The sequence below is a fragment of the Corvus moneduloides genome, chromosome 11, assembly GCF_009650955.1.
Source record: "Corvus moneduloides isolate bCorMon1 chromosome 11, bCorMon1.pri, whole genome shotgun sequence".
In the NCBI taxonomy this organism is placed as follows: Eukaryota; Metazoa; Chordata; class Aves; order Passeriformes; family Corvidae; genus Corvus; species Corvus moneduloides.
Window position 1 is genome coordinate 21,345,238 of NC_045486.1, and position 17,861 is coordinate 21,363,098.

The 17,861-nt window shown below is 48.6% G+C and overlaps 1 protein-coding gene across 15 annotated transcripts in view; it reads right to left on the reverse strand.

Moving 5' to 3' along the window:
* The window catches only part of WNK2 (WNK lysine deficient protein kinase 2), a 102,937-nt gene that overhangs the window by 23,801 nt on the left and 61,275 nt on the right, over positions 1–17,861 (reverse strand). For 8 of the 15 annotated variants that reach the window (XM_032120538.1, XM_032120542.1, XM_032120541.1 and 5 more), the window contains 14 exons: positions 15,898–16,089; positions 14,315–14,857; positions 11,057–11,371; positions 8,192–8,241; positions 7,440–7,605; positions 7,243–7,359; positions 6,923–7,090; positions 6,673–6,718; positions 6,380–6,496; positions 4,933–5,954; positions 3,399–3,471; positions 2,052–2,107; positions 1,287–1,978; positions 588–802 (listed from right to left, as the gene is read on the reverse strand). In XM_032120538.1, coding sequence (XP_031976429.1) covers positions 588–802; positions 1,287–1,978; positions 2,052–2,107; positions 3,399–3,471; positions 4,933–5,954; positions 6,380–6,496; positions 6,673–6,718; positions 6,923–7,090; positions 7,243–7,359; positions 7,440–7,605; positions 8,192–8,241; positions 11,057–11,371; positions 14,315–14,857; positions 15,898–16,089 — 3,772 coding nt within the window. The remainder of the gene's footprint in view (positions 1–587; positions 803–1,286; positions 1,979–2,051; positions 2,108–3,398; positions 3,472–4,932; positions 5,955–6,379; positions 6,497–6,672; positions 6,719–6,922; positions 7,091–7,242; positions 7,360–7,439; positions 7,606–8,191; positions 8,242–11,056; positions 11,372–14,314; positions 14,858–15,897; positions 16,090–17,861) is intronic. The other 7 variants (XM_032120539.1, XM_032120531.1, XM_032120530.1 and 4 more) reach the window with 6 other exon arrangements.

The following is a 17,861-nucleotide window of genomic DNA, read 5'->3' on the forward strand; positions in this document are numbered from 1 at the left end:
GGGTGACTGCTGGAAATGTTGCTGCTCCCCTAAATCACAGCATGAACTAAGCTGAAGAAAAATTATTCATTCTATTCTACATTTTGCTGAAGAAATAGGTGCTGGGGTTTATCATTATTTCCCAGGTAAATTATATTTTTGTACTTTTCCAAGAGATAACAGCTCAAGACTGTAGTGCTGTGTGAAAATCTCACACCACTTCAGTTGGTCAAAGCATCCATCATGGTTTTATAACAGCTTTTACCTCCCATCCTTTGGGGGAGCAAATGCAATCCCATTTTTTTTATATGACATCTTGGAGGAAAAAGTAAACAACAACAAGATACAGCACCTAATCAATAGAGCATAACAGCACCTAAGAAGTGAATACAAACATCAGTAAATTGCATTTGGAGGAAGGAGGAGATGTAACCAGGCTGTTTTCCAAATTAAAGTGGAATATTATTCCTCTGCCAAGCACTGTAGCCAATGCAGAGCTGGCAGGTATGGCCACTGCCAGTTCAAAACCAACAAAAATTCCATCCTTTCCAGCAGCCCCAGCCATCACACAGCAGAGCCACAACCAACACGCGAAGGGCAGCACCTACTTGTGCTTGATGTTCCACTCCTGAGCTGCTGGACCAGAGGATTTAAGAGTTTTCCAGCTTTCAATTTGTTTTTGCTGGTTCTTCGGCGACGGCCACTCGGTGGGGCGGAGTGAAGGAAGCCCAGGTTGGGAGGAAGGGGTTTCCCCAGCCGAATATACAGTGCCTCTATCTCATTCTTCTGCTGTGTCTGGAGCTCAGCAATCTCTTTCATATGCCTAAAAAAATAAAAGAACTCTGCTAGCAATGTATTTGATAAACCACCACATCCTGACAGTGTAATTAATTGTAGAAGAAGAAACAAAACAGTTGTTGGCTATAAAACAATCAGCTGCTCATCCCCAAGTACGCAAAGCTACAACAATCTATCTGTGGTGACTCCCCATCCCTGGAAGTGTCCACGGCCAGGTTGGATGTGGCTTGGAGTAGTGGAAGGTGTCCCTGCCCAAGGTAGGGGGTGGAATGAGATGACCTTTAAGGTCCTTTCCAACCAAAACCATTCTGGGATTCTATGAGTTATTCTTCTAAATGGACCTGGCAGATGAGGCAATGCACAGCAGAATGCACTGTGGGGGAAGGTCCTGGCAATGCCTGATTTGCCTAGAACCGGTTTACTCCTTACAGCTCTGCTCATCCTAAGCTGAGCTGCTGCCAAGGCAAGGTAACACAAGCTTCCCTCGCATTGCTTGCAACCCAACATACTTTTCTCTCAGGTTCTGCAATTCTTTCTTCATATCAGCATCTTCAAACTCTGAGTCATTGTCACTGCTCATGTAGGATGACTGTGAGTGGAAGGACGTTATGTTGATGGTAGGAATCTTCGCACCTTGCCCGTTGGGTGACTCGGGGCCGGGTGAGCCGCCTTTGCCAGACCTCTGCAGAAAAGCAGCTGCTTTTTTAATTAAGTCCGTGGCTGTGCTGCTGCTGGGGGGGGAGAGCTGGGCAGCTGCAGCAGCAGCAGGGGGCCGAGGGAAGGGCTCATCAGCCGAGTCGCTCGAAGCCTGGTCGCAGAGGACGTCGACGGAAGAGGCCGTTTGGACCCTGCGGACAGCAGCCTTCATGTCCGGGCTGGAGGGCAGCTCGTCCAGATAGACGTCCGGGGGGGCCGAGAACCTCAGGCAGTGCGGTGCCGCTAAAGTTAATTCATCCTGTGTGCTGATGACTGAAAACCTGCCAATCGTTTTGGCTGGTGTGCCACTCTCCTGAGCCTCAGCCTGTTTTCCATAGGAACCAGCGCCTGGAGAGCCATCCCTGTGGAAGTTACTCATCACCCCATCTGCCGTCGCTCGCCGCGTTACGCTCTCCGTGTGCGCAGGCGAAGCTGTCCTCTCTGCCTCCTCGCTCCTCTGGGAAGTCTCCATCTGTGGAGCTGCGCTCGATGATGTAGGTGCAACCTGGAGAAAATAAGAGAGCTTAACGAAAGTAACTGTAACAATCTAGCAGAAAACCACTCCTAGTTGTGGTTACCTGAAGGAGGCCTTTTGCTGGAGCAGCAGGAGCTGAAGTGATGCTTGCGGCTAGACCTGTTTTAAAGTTGGGAAAAAAATATTTATGTCTGGAAAGCTTTAATATAATAAAAGCCAATGTTTTTATTGTGATAAAATGAAGTGTACCAGTGAGGAATAATCTTTGTAATACAGGATCTAAAATGCAGGAGGCAATAGCAATATAAAATATATGCAGGTAGGCAGATCTAGTGATTTGGGGAACTCAAATAATAATAGGAGTGTGGAATTTCATTAGTCAGTTGAAAATTATTAAAGAGAAAAACAGAAGAAGAATGAAACTTGCATGATACATTGGGCCTGGACTATTCTGGTGTTATTGGTGCCTCAGAGACACACAGGGCTGCTGAGCATGGATGGATGCTGCATCACCCCTGCCATTGACACACACTGACACCAACACCTCAAGGGGCCTGAAATGAAGCTAAACGCACGCTGCTGAAAGTGGAAATCATAAGCCCAAAACTGGTCATTCAGGCCACAGAATCACACCAGAAGCACAGTATTAGTGGCGGGAGTCAAGCCCATGATCATTTCACACCCTGGATGCTGGTTTTGAGTCAGACCAATACACCCAAGCTTTTGGGAACGCTGCGTTCACATGGCACATTGCTCAGAGCAAGGACACGGCCAGATCTGGAGCTCTGAAATGGTGACAAACATCAGTGGTTTCTAAGATACACTGATTTTACTACACAGTGCTACATTCCACTTGTAAACTCTCTTCTCTGCCTGTAGGGAGACAAAGAGACTCCTCAGCCCATAAAACTTCCCGTGCGTGTCAAGGAAGGTAAATGGAGGAGAATTAATTGGTAATGCAGGCAAATAAATAGGTGAATGGAGGTAAAGAAATATGTAAACAGGTAAATAAATACCCCTCCTTCTATGGCTTCTACTATGTTACTACAGGAAGGGTCATTTGGCTACCAGTACTCTTCACTAGTGCTCTGTGGAACTCCCCCAAGAATCTGCCAGGCTTCCCCCAGAGATGCAACCATTGATCATATTACTTTTGTCAACATGTGTTTATGAAACCCAGGAATTTGGAGGGACGTTTTAGGGAAAACTGATCATTGGGAATGCAGCCTTCCATGTGAATACCCCACACCTATACCACAGACAGGAACTGCATGTATGGGTTAAAATATATCTGCCTGAGAGGCACTTTCTAGGAAGGTCAACAGAAAGGAGATGTTTAATATGGGTTGTATCACAAGCAGGATCAGAACACCAGTGCTGGGCAATGCTTGCAGTCAGCAGCAGGGGAGCAGCGAGGGGACACCGAGCAGGATGGCCGGAGGAGCATTACCTGTTCCGCTTGCTGACCCACCTCTTGCCTCTGAGGGATGAGCACCCACACCAGTGACCTCCAACTTGTCACACTTCCAGTAAAAGGAAAAAAGAAACACAATTTCAGTCTCACTCACACAGCAGAATGTGTTCTCCTTCCCTCACTTGCCCTTGCTGCCGTGGCACTACCAGGGAATATTGAATTATTTCACAGTGCCTGTGGAGGTGGCCTTCAAGTTTTGCCTCCAACTCCCCCAATTTTTTTCTCCTTCCTTGGAAGAAATAAAGCAGTGGCAGCATCACGGTTGGAACTGCAACCCAAGCTACTGAAAACCAGTGTATTATATATACACACACACTTGGGGTTTTGTTCTTGTTTGCTTTTCCAGCCAGACCGTATATTCCTCATCCGTATGTCTGTCTTCAGAAGTTCTATGTCTCCTTCCTTATTGGCACAGATTTTAATAGGACAAATTCCAGTTACTGGAGAGACATAACACCTTTCACAGAGAGTGAATTTTGTTTGCTGTAGAAAGTTATTTATCATTAGAAAACAACACGCTCTGAAGAGTCACTCAAGTGCAGCTGGTTTCCTGTACCATACAGCATCCCTCGAGGAGTTGATAGGATCCCTCCAGCTGATGCTACACAGAACAGGCTCAGCCTTGCTAGTGGGGATGGAGTTATCTCCAGAAATGCCACTTTTGAAGTAAGATATAGAATCATAAGATTGAATCATGGGTTGAAAAGGACTTCAAAGCTCATCCCGTTCCACCCCCTGCCATGGGCAGCGACACCTTCCACTAATCCCAGGTTGCTCCAAGCCCAATGTGCTGCAAATCTGATGATTTCATAAACTCAGGATTTTATCTGAATAAACTTAACATGGGGGCTCAACTGAGTCACACAGTAACAACTGCCCCAGCCCACCTATTACCTCTTTGCTTAGAGGTTTCCATGGCAGTCTTGCTCTACCAAGGTCAGGAGAAGACAAAAGAAACTATGACAGGAAACAGAAGAAACTCCTGCCAATGGAATGTCTGCCTTTGGCTGCAGCATGTGGACAAGGCAAAGGCACTTGAAGTGTTTGCTTTATCCAGGCTGACTTGGAAGGCAGTAATTGCAACCACTGCCATTCATTTATACTTAAAATTGAAGCCAAATCATCTTCATTAGAACTAGAATGACTATATCACTCAAACTACAAAGAAATGGACACATTTCTGCTTGCTTCGGACACAGGACCCAAGAGGAGATGAATTACGGTATTATACCACTTCTAAATCCAAAGGGAAAGTCTGGCTTTCACTAACAAGCATTTCTGAAAAATGAGTTGGGATGCATCTGACAAGAAAAATTTAAGTGAGCTTTCACAGTGGAAAGCAGTCAGCAGGCAAAGGTAACATACCCTGCAGCAGAGATATGAAATGTTTAGGGAAGCAAGAGATCTACACGTGTCCTACCACAGGACAGTGGGTCCTGGGCCCTGCCATGGTGCCGGCCCTACAGGCTGGCTTTGAGGGGATGAAGGGCAGAGCCGCTGGGGGACTGACCAGTGGTGGGCAGGGCAAGACCTCCGAGGGCACAAGGGGCACCAGTGGCTCGGCAGCAGCTTTCACCTCCTGGCCGGTGTCCGGGATGCTATAGCCTGGTTCTCTCCCGTCCAACGCCAGGGCAGGAGCTTGCTCTTCGGGAAAGGGTGGTAAGGTAAATTCACTGTCGCCCTGTTCAGGTGGCACAGAGGTGTCCGGTGTCCCTGCCGATGCCGAAGAAGTTGGAACATATTCCTGGTACAGCAAATTGCGCAGTTTCTCATCAAGGCTTTTAATCGTGTTGTCCACAAAGTCCACCCTGGGGGGTCCCTCACCGTCGGACTCGGCAGTGCCGGGGGGGTTCTGCTGCTGGAGCAGGCTGACCCCTGTCCCGGGGCCGGCCATCCCTGTGGCACCCTGCGCCATCGGCAGCTGCTGGGGCGCGGCCAGCAGCGCCTGCGTGGGGCTCTGGAGCTGGGACCCCGCCAAGCCCAGGGCCTCGGGGCCGGCGGCCGCGGGGAAGGGCTGGCTGCCGAAGGCACCCTCTGGCAGGTGCGGCACCTGCGGCGCCGGCTGCCGCTCCAGCACCACGGCATCCGGCAGCGCGGGCAGCGGCCCTGGAGCCACCGGCACGGCCTTGTGCGGCCCCACGCTGCAGCAGGCGAGCTCCACGTCGGGCACACACGTGGGCTCGTCCACCTGCGGCTGCAGGAGCAGGGCTGGGGGCGTGGCATCGGAGGCCTCCTCCAGCCCTGGGGCTCGGGGGGCCGGGGGGCCGGGCTGGGGGTACTCTGGCTGACCCCCGCCAGGCACCGCGGGCTCTGCGACACTCGGGGCAGATGCCAGCAGTGCTGGGGCTGGGAACTCTGTCTGGCTCGGTACGCTGGCAGGAGCTGCTGCAGCAGGAGCTGGTGCCAAGGACGGGGTGGCTCCAAGGGGGCTGTCACTGACCCCTGTGTGCAGGGGAAGCTGCTGGCCAGCCCCGACCCCGGGCGCCTCTGTCACTGAAGAGCTCACTGGCTGGTCATCCGACTGCTCCAGGTCTAGAGAGAACACAATTGAAAGGTGAACCTTTAAAGGAGAGGAAATCACTGCCAAGCCCCCCAGTCAGCTGCGGGGACAACCCACTAGCGATTCCCACCAGAAAACAGCTGTTATGCACATCAAATGAGAATTTTCAAATTATGCAAAAAAAAATTTCACTGAAAAGACACTACGATGATGAGAATTTCAGCTACTCTGCAGCATAAGGTATAGCTAAAATACTGACACTTTACTGAAACTCAGATAAAGATTCCCAATTTGGTTCAACACCAGGAACACACTATAAAGGTACAGCTTAACAAAATTCATCATTTTCTTCCTCTGACTAAATCAAGTGAAACCATCACAGCTGAGTGACATGAGGACAGAAGAGAAACAACACAGCAGTTCTGGAGAAGACATTTGCTATAGAGTTTGGAGATACCTGGCCCTTCCGCCGGCTGGGCACTGGGAGGTACCGGGGGAGAAAACTCAGGGCATCCGTAGTAGGGTTTTTCCACCACTGGACATATAATAAACCACCTTTTTCCAGTATGCAAAACTAGGGATGAAAAGAAAATAACACGCAAACTCATGAATTTCTATTGTCTCCAGATCATGACTTTGTCTTAATTTCCAAGGATGGTTTGGGTTGGAAGAGACCTTAAAGGCCATCTAGTTCCAACTCCCTGCTATGAGCAGGGACACCTTCCACTAGAAATTCAAAGGCACACTTACCATTTTGCTGATACATGGGTGTCTTCATTTGAGACTGACGCTTCTCCTGTTAAAGAAACAACAGGAGAAATAGCTGGATCAGTGCAAGAAGAGCATCATCCCACTCACATTGTAAGGCTTAACACTGAAAAAGCATTACTTTTCTAGTTAGGAATTTTTTTTTTTCTTTTAACACAAGATGCAAAACTAATTTAAGCATCTGGCTGTTAAGAAAAAGGAATCAAACTAGCAATCTTTATTTAGCATTTACCTCGCTCATTTCCAGCCTATCAGCATCTTGTTGAGGACTTGTTCCCTGGTCAGAGCTTCGCTCTCCTTCTGTATCCTCACTGAGCATATCCTCTGCTTTATCAATTATATCCTTCATTTGCTCAATAAAAGTCTCTTTTTCACTTTGCAAGATGAATTCATTCTCCACCTAGAAGGGGACATCAAAATAAAGGGGAAAACAGTCATTTTTTAATTAATGCCTCATTCCACAGCAGCCAGACAGCTAAGGCAACAAGCACACACAAGGAGCTGCCTGAAGCAACTGGGTGCACTGAGAGCCCGAGGGCAGCCACATCTCACCATGTAAGTAGCAATTTCCTCCGGGGCGTCACCATCCAAGTCAAACTTGAACGTCACCATTTTGTGGTTATGGGTTTCAAGCTGGCACTCCACCATCTTATCCCCTGTGTTACACACCTGCATGCAGAGATTAACAACCCTTATTCCTGGCAAAGCCAAAGGAACCCTAAAGTTACCCTCCAACAGGTTGTACTTGCATTTAATATGGTCAGTTTGGGTCTGTTGGACTTCTCCTGGCGTGAACGAGCACGCGTGGATTTCTTATGCTTCTTTGAAGACTTTCCTTCTTGCTTTCCACTTCCTGTTGCTCCTTCAAAGCTGTCACTCATCTCTTTACCAGAAGCAACATCTGGACTCATGTAGCTTAGCAAGGCAAAGGAAGAACAACCCCAAAATAAAGCCAGAGCTACATGCAATGGAGTCATGCATCACATGTAAGCTACGTAACAGAGGCTGCGAAAAAGGGCACATTTTTTGGCCCAGGACTGAGTCAAACTGGAAGATACAACTACCAAGAAATGATCTATTAATGTTTCTGGCAGTAACACAGCAAAAGTTCCATCACTCTGAATATATCCCTACATCCCCCAGTCCTTTCACTTCAGGGGTCCTGACAGTCCCTCTCTGAACTGCACAAGTTCCTTCTTTTCTAAGGTGACATTTTCTCAGCTCCTGTCTTTCTGCCCTCCCAGCAGAAGGGCAAACAGGTTAGGTTTGCTGGAGAGGGAGGAAAAGAGAAGTTCCATACAGCTGTACATACACCAAGGCTAGGATGCTGCACCCAAACTAAGGAATTAAAAGAGCTGGAGGTGCCAGAATGGGCACACTGCACACAGGACACTGTCAGCTTCTCCCTAGACATGCTCCCATCCATCTCTTTCTGGTCAGGTCAGAAAAAACAGCCTCCAAAAAGCAAGCATTTCTTATGCCAAAGAGGTGGTAACAATACCTTTCGCAACTCTGGGACAGAGCTTGGAGTTTGTCCTGTATTGCCTGCTCCTAAAATGCAAGAAAAGGTCATTTAAGCAAACACATTACATTGGCAGATGAAAAACACCTTTAAGACAGGTGTTGCTGTTGACACCAGTAACTCTAAAACCATTCTGTTTAACCAGTTCTTGGAACCTGGAAATAGAATAAATCTCCTATTTTACCCTTCCAACATCACTTCTGTTCAAGGCACCAACCACTTTTTCAGACAGAGCCACTAACCTGCCAGTTCCCTTCTTCTGCGTCCAGCAGATGAGATGGTGAAAGGAATAAAACAGTTCTCACCACTGTGGCAAAACCTGAGGGACAATTCCACATCAGCAGCCGCTGGCTTTTATTTTTGAATGTATCTGCTAATTTGCTTTGCTTATTTTGCTTATTTGCTAATTTTCATTGTTTTATATGGTTTCCTGAAATATGCTCAGTATTTTCATTGTGTTTGGCTTAGTGGGAAAATTTCTGAGGAACTTACAAACAAAAGATGAAAATTCATCATTTAAGAACACCACCCTCACATCATGTCCTCTTGTCCTCTACACAAATTTCCCCTAAAAGCTTCCCCTTTCACTGGCTGCAGCTCTGGGACAGACATCATAGCATGATTTTCTCATTGGGTAGACCCATTCTCACAGAATTTGTGACAGTGCTACAGACCCTGCTACCTGCCTGCTGTAACAAACTTACCATGTATGTACACAAAGACACACACCCGTGCATGTATATACCTGTGGCTATACACACCCACCAGATACATCAATAAATATATATAACTTTATATATATTTATAAACATACATCTATAAAATCCTTCTATAGACACACAGCTATAGAAACAAGCCCCTCGACTGCCGTCGCTACACTTGGCACTCAAGCAGTGGTGGGCTGGGGTTAAAAGCTCACTGGGGAACCAGTCAGCCCACTGGTTCTCTGCTGTTAACCAGTCAGCCCCCACTCCTTGGCTGTAACACCACACAAGCCGTGCCAAGCTTAAATTGCAGTTCAATAAAACTGCAGAATCAATGAACAGTGAGAACACAGACATAATGTATCTACATTTTGGTAATGCACTTAAGCAAGTGCCTTACAAAACCTCTTTTGCCTGACCAGGTTGGTTTGGATGCAAGTGCTGCCACGCACCTGAACACAACAGAAGAGATAAAAACGTCATGGCAGAGTAGCAACAAAATGCGGTGTTTTGATTATACAGACAGGTGTGAAACTTCTCTTACACCCAAGAAAACTTTAGCAAGGTACATCAGAAAACCAGCATGGAGAGCACGTGGATTGGTGCTCGCTTCATTTCTTAAACTGAATGAGAGAAGGGGGTTAACTTACAGATGGACGTGAGAATGAAGTTAGCAAACCAGTGGTCAAATGTTCCAAGGGGTGTGGGACATGAATGGACAGGACGTGTGCCTCAGTGGCCATGGGTTTCTCAGGACAACTTGTATCCCCCATACCACACTGCACAACAAAATGAGGTTTGTTCATATTTCCAGAATCTCTAAAGGAATGGACCCTGCACTGAAGGTGCCAGCACTGACCCTGCCATGAGCTGTGCCTTCAGAAAAAACACAGCTGGAGAAGGAGTACCTTGAGTGATGGATATGCCTGACCCAGCCAAGCTTTTCTGGGGAGTCTGCAGGTGAAGCACTACAGACAGGCTCTACCATTCCTGCTACATCTAACCAACAGGATACAGACATTCACCAGGAAACATCCTACGTCACAGCACGAACGCTGATTTGGCAAGAATTAAACTGTCACTGATGGGCAGGAAAAATGGGGAACTAGAATCCATGTTTAGTGTTAGCACAGCCCTTCCGGAGCATCTTCTGGAGGCAGCACTGAGCTGTGCCTCCAATGGAATTTTAGGCTGCACTGGAGTGAAGGCATGTGACAAGCCATGGAAACATGGGCAAAACCAAGAGATTGATTTTGAAAAGGTGAAATACATACTTTGGGAGGAAAGGAAACTCAGAACAGAGACTCAAGAGAAACGACTCTGAACACAGAATCACAGAGGGACATTTCCATCCAGGAGTGGAGAACAAATCAGACTTATTTCCTGAAATCAGACAGAAATGCCAAAGCTTTTGTTTTGCTTTGTTAATGGGGAGCTGAAGAGAAGGAAGTGTTCTGTGATGGTCTGTCAAGACTGAAGATTAAACAATTATGGGAGTGGAAAGAAAAGTCAAAATAGCAGACAGGAGGAGCTGACAGTTCTATAAGGAAAACAACAAAAAGTGTCCTGGTTCTATGACCACAGAGAATTGGCAACGCCTATGAGTATCTGAAGAAACAAAAATCCCAGGGCTACAGTAGACTTCAGGCAATACACAAGGATACAATGCCAAATGAAATGGGAGTTGGGCTCAAGCTGAGGAGCATGAAGGGCTTTCACATTACAAAGACTCAGATTGTGGAGCAGTTTCTTAAGGCAAATGATGGTTGGTTGAACAAGTGCTTGAGACATTTAAAACAAGACTGGACAAAACATGGGTAAAACTCCACAGAACATCTTCTAACTCATCCACAGTGAGAATTTCTTAATTTCTATCTCTGTGTTTGTGCTCAGCTACAGACAAGGAGGCACTTAGTCCTGCTGACTCATGAATTCGATGAGACATTTCCTGAGGTACAACATGAGGTTTCATTTGGAATAGCCAATTATTTGCTGACCCAGAGCTGCTGGCATCGAGGAGCAGCAGCTCAACGCAGTGAGGGGATAACCTCCCTTGTGCAACGAGCCCACTGTTTCACACAGGAGTAACTATGAAGACTAAGGCTGAGGCTGGTGAGTTACTTCAGAGGAAGGGCTCTACCTCTTGAGATGTCTCTGCGCCTGCCGAGACAGCCGAGCAGGGAGCTGGGAGCTGCTGGCCCAGTGGCTGGGAAAGATCAGGCTGGAGCTGCAGCAGAGCAGAGGACTGGAGAGGCAGGCCAGGGTCTATGGGGACAGGTGGGGCAGCCGTGGCAAGGCTGCCATGGACCTGGGGAACGCCTTCGCGAGTGACGCAGGGCGGCACCAGTTCTGGCTGCAGCTGCAGTGGCGGTGACATGACCATCGAGGGTTGCACCGGCAGCACAGGCACCTGGGCTCCAGCTTCCAGAGCAAACTGAGTGTGTCCAGGCATGGGCTGCAACACAATGAGAGCTGTTAGCACACACCTCTGCTCCAAGGGCTCAGGACGTATGTGACAAGGTAGCAAAGTCACCGGCATTCACGAAGGAAGGACTCAAACTCTGCAGTGCGACTGGGCTTGGGTGCTCTCAGTAACTACTACAGAGATTAAACTTCCTCTGAAATAACCAAATAAAAACTAAGGATTCTTTCTGTACGATTATGACAACGTGCATTGCTCAGGGACTAGTTTATTAGTAGGGACAAAGGCAGATTTTCCTAAGAAATGAAAAATCACAGTCTTCCAGAATGGTTTGTGTTGGAAGGAACCTCAAAGCTTGTCTCATTCCAGCCCCTGCCATGGGCAGGGACACCTTTCACTATCCCCAGGGTGCTCCAAGCCCTGTCCAACCTGGCCTGAAACACTTCCAGGGATGGGGCAGCTGCAGCTTCTCCGGGAAACCTGTGCCAAGGCCTCACTACCCTCACAGCCAAGAATTTCTTCCCCATATCCCATCTAACCCTGCCCTCTGGCAGTGGAAAGCCATTAATTCCCCCTTGTCCTGGCATTCCATCCCTTGTCCCCAGTCCCTCTCCATCTCTCCTGGAGCCCCTTTAGGCCCTGGAAGGGGTTTTGAGGTCTCCCTGGAGCCTTCCCTTCTCCAGGTGAGCATCCCCAGCTCTCCCAGCCTGGCTCCAGAACAGGGGGGCTCCAGCCCTCGGAGCAGCTCCACGGCCTCCTCTGGACTTGCTTCAAGATCTTAGGTGATGAATTCATTTTCCTGAATACTTTGCTCTGCTTTCAACAAGCCCACACTCTCCATGCAGAAAAAAACACGCTCTACCCATAACCTAACTTAGGATATTTTAAGAAATCTGCCATGTATGTAGAACCAGGACCTGGTACAAATGACACCATTAACTCATTTTCACCGAACATACACCAGTGTCCTACTTCAGTTTAGTGCAGTTTACACACTGAAGTCATAGTTTAACCCTTGATGTGCCAAGCCCCAAGACCCCAATCCTGCCAACATTTCCATGTGGATGGAGGGAGTTTCATTTATCTCAGTGGATTTCTCCAGAGCATTAAAATAACTCGAGTGCGTAAGCGCTTGGTGGGAACCAGACCGAGGCGACAGGATGCCAGCTACCTTAGAGACTGGGTTGTTATTCTGCATAACAGTCCTTCTGAGCTGTACATTTAAAAACAGAACATTCTCCTTTTAGGTACATCATGTATTTTTCCAGGGGGACTGAGCTTGTGGGAAGAGGAAGAAGGAAAGAAAGGAGCATATGGAAGAAAAAAGACTTTTAGTACTAGGTAAAAGTGTGCCCAATTTTTACTTTTTTTGAAGTATCACCACAGAGAGACTTAAGGCTATTGGAAAATACATTAAAAAAAAAGTAAGACTCAGATGAGAACTAGGCCACATGATTTCATTGCTGCATGCTCTCTGCAGGTTCTGGGTATGAGCTGAAACTATTATTCCAGGTTTTAATGTGGATAAACATAAAGACAGGATGTGCTTCACAACACCTCAGAGTTACATGGCTGCCCAAGGGGGGGTGGTTAGACTGACAATTGTGGTGTAATGCCACTGAAGGGTGGTTCTATTTTAAATCTTATTTAACTAAAATAATTCACAAAATATTTTGATATCAAATCACAGAATCACAGAATTTTCTGACTTGAAAAGGATCCACAAGGATCATCAAGTCCAACTCCTCAGTGAATGGCCCATACAGACATACCCAGGCAAAACAAAACTCAGAGGTGCTAAACATCAGCTGTGAAAACAGCACAGCATTATACACAGAAATACCTCTCCATTAGAAGTCTTCTGATCAGAACAATGTATTTTAAAATTTTCCTCGGCACATCATAATAGCTATTTTCTATCCTAAATTCTTCCATATGCAACTTTTCCACACATATTTGATAGCTAATGACTGTGTCAGGATGGTTTGGGAATATCAGCTCTCCAGCTCTGGTATTTGCCATGCTCACTGCACCTAATTCCTTCTAAAGCCACAGGGCACACTGAGTAACATTCCCAGGCTCCATGCTCCCGACATTCTCAATGACAGTAATTCTGTACCAAATATACAGCTAAAGAGAGAAATTTAAAAACTATGTACTGCTCTGAAGATGCCATGACATGGCAGGTTGGGATGGGATGTCACAAATTTTAATCAGTGTGTTATGGTGAAGGAATCTGGCAGAATACAGACTTTCCAAATGCTGTTATTAACAGATCGAATGCCCTCTCCTGCTTTGGTCAGACTGTGTTTCACGTTGACATACCACAGATGTGGTGAGAGAAGTATTTACAGACTGTCAATTTAGAGTCCTGAGGCAGTTTCTGTGTAAATACTGCTAACACTTGAGCTCCGTTTATGCTCCATTTCTTTCAAGGGGGGGAAAGGGTCTGCAGGAGAATCCATCCCCACCCTGCAGGTCTGACAGTGCTCTTCCACTCCAGAGTCATTGCCAGACAGCCACGTCCCTGTTTTGAAGATGTTCTACATCAAAACAACTCCACTGCTCCCGCCAGCTCCCCCGTATTCTGCTGTGTGTACCCAGCAGCCCCTGCATCCCACACAGACCAGGGCACAGGCACTGGCAAGGCTTGACATGCCCTCCTGGGCCGGGAGAACCACAGCTCACACCTCCCCGGGTTTGAGACAGAGAAGGAAGAGGGAATTCAGAAAGTGCTCCTGCTCATTCGCTGTCCAAAGTCTGTCGGACTATGCCCTATACCCCGGATAACCCCTGTCCCTGGGGGAAGACATCACCCGCTACCCCACAGCTCACAGCTCCAGCCGCCACCTCCAGAACTGAGGTCAAGAAGTCATCCAAACATCTCAAAACCAAGGATTAATGCTTGTGAGGAAGAGAGCCTCAGGAACGGCTGTGCCACGGAGCGCCCTGCGGAACGCGGCCCCGCGGATTTACCTGGTGAGCCGCCCCCGGAGCGGCCAGAGCCGGCTCGGGAGGGTGGATTATGCTCGGCTGCAGCGCCGGAGGAGGAGGCGGCGGCGGCTGCGGCTGGGACACGGCCTGAGAGCTCTGCATGTGGTGGGGCGAGGGCGCGTCGCTCGGCAGCATCTGCTGGAAGGCGCTCTGGAACACGGGCTGCTGCGGCAGCGGCGGCACGGCGGCGTGCGGCGGCAGCGTGGGCACCCCCGGCGGGGCCACAGCCAGCAACGGGATGGTGGCCGCCGGCATGTTTGGCACTATGGGCTGGCAGGGCAGGACCAAGGAAGCCACGGTGGTGTGAGGCAGGTTGACGGCCTGCATGGGCAGGGCAGGGGAGTTGGGCGCCATGGGCAGTGTGGGGTTCATGGGCAGGCTGGGCAGGATCACGGCCGGAGCAAAGTACTGAGAGGGAGCAGGAATGGGGGGCACGTTTGCAGCAGGTATGTCAGAGAGGTTTGGAGGGAGGCTGTCAAGCCCTGCCAGAGGAGTAATTGCAGGAATGACAGGAAACTGAGGAATCTGAAAAAATATAATATCGCATAAATGGCCCATGTTTTCACTGACGGTATAAAGCAGTTTCATTTGCCACAAAAGTCCCTATAAAAACCACCTGTGCCATGAGGATAATTATGTCTGTTTGTTAATCACTTCCATTCATTCCCTGAGGATCACAAACAGTAATAAAAACTGATTTATGCTTAAATCATTAGTAAAAGCAAAAAAAAAAAAAAATTCATTTGTGGGGGACGTTTTTATACCTTAGAAGCTTAAAACTACTTATAACACCAGCCCGAAGCCTTCAAGCAACATCCTAATTAAAAGCTGCTTTCATTTTAACAGAAATTGAAAGGAATTAGGCAAGACCTAACGCAAAACTCTTTCATGCAAAAATAAGTGAGGCAATTTAAACCCTTGTTTTCAAACAAACTGCAACTCAGGCAGCACAGAAGAGCCCAGAAAAAGGGTTTTACAATCAAAACCTCCCAGTGATGAAGCAGACATTGGCATGACGGCAGCAGCTTGCTCCTGCCCTTTGGCACAAGCTGCTTCACATCATGGTGCCTGTCACTACCAAGCACAGTGACAGCACCATCCACCCTACCAGGCCAAGGGAAGAGTTTGTACCTGCTCCAGAGAACAGAACCAGAGCAGAACGACACAGACAGGGACGGCAGGTGTTGGGGGAAGTGGTGAAGTCAGGAGGTCAGAAATTAGAAAAAAAAAATGGGCAACTGCTCATGCTCTCAAGCCTGGGAGGAAGAAGAGATTGTGCCAGAGGTGACAGTACAAAAGACCAAACCAAAACAACCCCCAAAAAATTATTGCCATTTTGGAACTGCCATTAACTGCATGGCACAGGGTTGGGCCATGGAGATTTCTGATTCACCAAACAAGTAAAGAAAATACACGGAATCAGGAAAAAGCAATAATATTCTTATCGCCTAATTAAACTGGCATGCAGTCAAAATAGCCACACAAAACCTGCAAATCATGTTAATTATTAGCTGGAAAGTTCTCCTCAAACGGATGCGCTCACACGCCGGCTCCCAGCGCGTTACCTGGGAAGGGGCCACGGGCGGGAGCTGCGGCACGGTGGAGATCTGCAGGGGCTTCAGGGGGCTGCTGCTGGCCGCCACTGCCGAGCCCTGCGACGGGAACTGCGGCAGCAGGTGGGGCGCCGGCGGCATCGGGCACACGGGCTGGCTGCTGAGCACCTGCTGCAGCGACGCTGGCTGCGACATGGGCTGCTGCTGCGAGGGACAAGAAGGAAAAAAGGCTATTGCTGGTGTGCTACAAAGAGCCAGAAGGCCGGCCACGCTTCCCGCTTCTCTCCAGCTCACTGCCAGGACAGGCCGGGCACGTGCAGCACAGAACCACAGGCTCATTGAGGTTGGAAAACACCTCTAAGATCACTGAGTCCAACCACTAACCCAGCACTAAAACATGTCCCCATGTGCCACATCAAGACGTTTTTTGAACACTTCAAGGGTTGGTGACTCCCCCACTCCCCTGGGTAGCCTATTCCAATGCTTAACCACTCTTTCAAGTGAAGAAAATTTCCCCAGTATCCAACCTAAACCTTCCCTGGCACAGCTTGAGGTCATTTTCTCTCATCCTGTCCCTGTTCTCTGGGAGCAGAGCCCAATCCCCCTGGCTGTCCCCTCCTGTCAGGGAGTTGTGCAGAGCCATAAGGTCCCCCCTGAACCACCTCCTCTCCAGGCTGAGCCCCTTTCCCAGCTCCCTCAGCCGCTCCTGGTGCCCCAGCCCCTTCCTCACCTCCATTCCCTGCCCTGGTCACACTCCAGCCCATCAGGACATGCTAAAGCAGGGACAGCTCCCAGCAGAGACTGGCACTCTTAATTCAAACACTGCACAGGAGCCCATGCTTAAAACACATTTAAATGCAAGGTATATTATCTAAAATGACAAGTGCTGACTGTCTTGGAGAGGTTATTTGTAATTACTCAGATTCTTTAAATCCCAGAGATTGTTCCAGTGGGCCCTGTGAAATCCCCACCCACTAACTTCCCCATTGCAGTTAATACCCAGCTCATCCTGGCAAGCAGAAGCCACTACATAATGGAGCAGGCATGGAAAGTACAACACTTATTATCTGAGACACAATAATCCACAATAATTGCAGCAAAAGCTAGGTTCCAGTTATTTCTGATGTACTGTAGTGACAATGTGGTAGTCAAAAAAGTAGCTTTAATTTTCCCAGGGAAAGTATTGCTCCCCTGGCCTGCCAGGCTTTGGGCAGCAGAATAGAGAGAAAAAGTTGCATTAAAGCTGGAAATCATCAGCATTTGACGTGCTAGTGGTATCTTCAGTTCCTCTCATCAGTTCTGGAAGTACTTTAAAAACCCTTCTGGTTCAAAAGGATGACTCTGAGGCATAGGCTGGCTCAGGGTGACCTACTTGGGACCACAGGGCTGGTGGCTTCACCAAGCCCTGCAGCACACAGAATCTCTGCCACCTCATGTTTTGGGAAAGAGGTGGCATCTTCCCAGTTACAACCCCAAACCCAAGGGAACAGCAGTGCGGGGGCTGGCCTGGCTCTGCTGATGGGACAGAGCAAACCAGCTGAGGTGGAGGCACCTGAAGGCTGCCTGAGGGATGGGGGAGATCCCACCTGGGATGGGGGGACCCCACTCACTCCATGGAGGAACTCCTGCCAGACCAAGCCTGAGCTCTGGGGTGGAGCAGCCACATGCCCACGGCACTGGGCTGAGCTCATAAAGCTGCTGGTTCCCAGTGCCTGCTCCGCTCTCTGCCCCAGCTGGGTTAATCTGCAGCTCAGACAGCTGCCCACAGCTCACCAAGGAGACAGAGGGCACCGGCACGTGTGGCTCAGCGACCGGAAACGCCGCATCAGTGCGGCAGAACTGCTGGGGAATGGAGCAGCTTCCTAAAACCTCCCTCTCAAACCCAGCTTGTGTCTTAGAAAATACTTGTGAATTGGATAAGGCACAGGGAGGGGAAAATATCCAGGTAGATTAGGTAACTCTGCCTCATTATAACC